The 3,775-nt window shown below is 39.6% G+C and overlaps 1 protein-coding gene across 1 annotated transcript; it reads right to left on the bottom strand.

The window, feature by feature from the left end:
- Positions 1-1,278: 1,278 nt before the first annotated feature.
- On the bottom strand, positions 1,279-2,238 carry LOC143645586 (olfactory receptor 5B21-like). The gene has a single exon (XM_077114869.1). The coding sequence runs from the start codon at positions 2,236-2,238 to the stop codon at positions 1,279-1,281; it is 960 nt and encodes a 319-aa protein (XP_076970984.1).
- Between the last annotated feature and the right edge of the window lie 1,537 nt (positions 2,239-3,775).

Genomic DNA, 3,775 nt, shown 5'->3' with positions numbered 1-3,775 from the left:
GGGACGGGGAGACCTCTCCCGGCCCCGCTGCGACCCCGCCGCTGCTCTCTTGGAAGGCTTTTGAGAAACATACAAAAGCATTTCCCTCATTATGTTACCGCTCTAATGCAACCAACATTCCCATTTCTGTGCGTTTTCCTTAGTTTTCTTGCTACTTATTTTATTATATTGTTGTAATCACACTCTAGATATTCTGGCCTGCTGTTTTACTTTAGTATTTGTAATAAATATGTTCCATGTTATTACATAGTTTTCAAAAATATAATTTTCAGTGGTTACATCATATTCATCAAGGGGACAAATTGATGTTTTTTTTTTTCTTTTGGACACTTAGGTTGTTCCCAACTTTTTGATTTAAAAAGTGATGCTGTGATAAACTTGTTTATGTAGAAACATTTTCTGTATTTAGAATAATTTTCTTAAGGTAAATATGAAAGAAATTTTAATGATCCAAAAATTTCAGGCTAAAGCTCACTCACTTCAGGTTAGCACTTTGCATTAGTTTAAGAGAATGCCTTCCAGATCTAGTGTTCAACCCTGAATTAGGGCTTCAGGTTCTGCTTCCTCATTTGTATGATTCTTTAACACACATACACCCCAGTATATTACATGTATATTTAGAGATATTCAGGCAAAATACCAAAAAAAAATTTTTTTGAATCACTCTCACAATGAACAGTATCTTATGTGACTTTATAACTTCCCAAACATCACACACACACACACAATCACACACGTACAACTTGGAAAACTATTGTATGAGGAAGGGTCCTGAGGTTTTAATGGGACAGCTAAGGAAAACGCAGTAGTAATAAGAGAGATGAAACCTTGACCTTAGTCATTTGTCTTTATGGAATAGGAAGAAAGAGCTCAATGATTTTTTGTCCCACCCTTACCCCCTTCAGTAAATCAGTGGCAAAACAGAAATGTTTCTTACAAGTTATAATAAGCTGCCAATAAAGACTCATCTGATGGCTGCAGTGTAATTAAAACCTCTGGTCTTGATGTGTCAGCCCTGATGAATAGTCACTCGCACTTATTGTGGGAACTTAGGTAATTAACTTATTTTGTGAAATGGGATCATAGTAACATTGGTTACTTTTAAATGGTGATGAGGATTCAATGTGGTATTGCTTTAAATTTAAAAGCATTATATTTGCTGTTTTTCCATTACTTCTACTTTTTTCAAAACTGAGGCTGTTCTCCTGGTTAGGTCAATCCCTAAGGTGGCTTGGAAGATGCTATACCTTCCTCATTTCTTTTACCATCTTGCTGAGCTCAGCAGGGGAAGATGTTGATCTGGAGCTTCTTCTTCAGGGCATCCTTCACCTCCTTGTTGCGGAGACTGTAGATGAAGGGGTTGAGCATGGGAATTATGATGGTGTAGAAGATGGACACTACTTGGCCATTGGTCTCATTAGTGGATCCATGGGGCTGGACGTAGGTAAAAACCACAGTGCCATAGAAGATGGCAATGGCCAGGAAGTGGGAAGCACATGTGGAGAGGGCCTTCTCCCGCCCTGTTGCTGAGCGCATCCGCCCAATGGCTGCCAAGACCAAGCTGTAGGAGGTGAGGATGATTGCAGCAGGCAGAAGGGTAACCAGAGCAGAGAAGATATATTGGACCACTCTTGCTGTAGTTGTGTCAGCACAAGCTAGATGGAGAAGGGCTGGAATGTCACAGAAGTAATGTGTTACCTGGTTGGGCCCACAGAAGGGCAGGGCAAAGACGTTCCCAGTCTGGATTGCAGAGTTGACTCCACCAAATGCATAAGAAGCAGCTACTAGCTGGAGACAGGTCCCCGTGGTCATGACAGAACCATAATGGAGGGGTCGGCAGATGGCCATGAAGCGGTCGTAGGCCATGGAGGCCAGCAGGAAGCTCTCAGCTGTCACATGCACCACAAAGAAGGTGAGTTGTACCACACAGCCCTCAAAAGAGATGGACTTGTCAGAGGACAGAAAGTTGACCAAGAGCTTGGGTGTGACCACCGAGGAGTAACAAATATCAAGAAAAGAGAGCACACTGAGGAAGAAATACATGGGGCTATGGAGACGGGAGTCTGTGAAGATGAGTGCCATCATTCCCAGGTTGCCCACTACTGTCATCAAATAGATGAACAGGAAAGCTCCAAAGAGAACCTCCTGTAGGTCTGGATAGTTGGAGAATCCCAGCAAGATAAACTGGGTAACCGGAGTGTGATTGCCGCTGGCAAGGGCTAGCTCTCCAGGTGTCATCTGCAAAGGTGACCATTGATAATCACTTAAACAATATCACTTGGTCATGTCCACCACTGCTCAAAGTACAATGAAGGAGAACAAGCAGGCATAAGGCTCCTTTTATAAGAAGCTAATGAGACGTATCATGCCATAGTGGGATGGACTCTGAAGCCAGGCAGACCCACATCTGAATTCTGACTGTGGCACTAATGAGTTGTACATCCTTTTTTAAAAATTTAATTTAATTTAATAAAAAAATAACAACAAACAAACTCAAACATTCTTAATTTATGATCATTCTGTTCTACGTAATCAATAATTCACAATATCATCACATAGTTGCCTATTCATCATCATGATCATTTCGTAGAACATTTGCGTCTATGTAATTCAGAAAAAGAAATAAAAAGACAACAGAAAAAAATTCATACATACCATACCCTTTACCCCTCCCTTTCATTGATCATTAACATTTCAATCTAAATTTATTTTAACATTTGTTCCCCCTATTATTTATTTTTATTCCATATGTTTTATGCGTCTGTTGATAAGGCAGATTAAAGGAGCATCAGACACAAGGTTTTCACAATCACACAGTCACATTGTGAAAGCTGTATCTATTATACAATCATCTTCAAGAAACATGTCTACTGGAGAGCTGTACATTCTTGTATAAGCTATATGAGCCTCAGTTTCCTCATCTGTGAAATTAAGAAACTATCCCTGCTTCTCAGGGTTGTGCTGTGGCTTAAATGAGAAAATGACTATAAAATATTTGAATGTAGGAGCTCAGTAAATGAGAAGTTTCTCCCCCAGTCTCTTGTGCCTTTTTCTATACAATAGGTTTGTAAATATATTTGGCAATTATTTTATTCTGTCTTTTAATAATTGAGATGTAACTCACATACCATAAAATTAACCACTTTAAAGTGTTTAATTCAGTGGTTTTTCGTATGTTCACAAAGTTGTGGAACCATCCCCACTATCTAATTCTAGAACATTTTCATCACCAAAAAAAAAAAAACCCATTTAGCAAGCACTCTCTAGCTCTCTTCTCCCACTGTCTGACAACCACTAATCTACTCTCTGTCTCTATGGATTTGTCTATTCTAGGTATTTCATATAAATGGAATCATACAATATGTAGCCTTTTGTGCCTGGCTTCTTTTACTCACCATAATGTTTTCAAGGTTCATCTATGCTGCAGATGTATCATATTCATTTGTATTTAAACAACCTTCAGGGCATCCTGTTCTCTATTTTATGATCATCCTGTCCTCTGAGAAGCTTTTGTGTTGAATCTCAAGAGGGAGACCATCGACTTGGAAATTGTGTTTTAGTGCTTGCTTGACTGGCCTGCAAGAGTTTTATCCACATGAGGTCTGGAAATGCGCAGAGTCCTTTCCTTCCTCTCTATGTTTTCCATTGTTTTCTTTCCCTCCATTCACTTCTCTTGAAGGTCTACGTTACATCCTGAAAATTAGCCTTAGTAAAGCCTCACAAATCTCGTCACCCATGGAAAACAGGCTAATGTTGAGGCAAAGGAGGAAATGTG

This window comes from Tamandua tetradactyla, chromosome 9, assembly GCF_023851605.1.
Source record: "Tamandua tetradactyla isolate mTamTet1 chromosome 9, mTamTet1.pri, whole genome shotgun sequence".
NCBI classification, from domain to species: Eukaryota; Metazoa; Chordata; class Mammalia; order Pilosa; family Myrmecophagidae; genus Tamandua; species Tamandua tetradactyla.
Note: the sequence above shows the minus strand (reverse complement) of the source record. Positions and strands in the feature narration are given on the sequence as shown.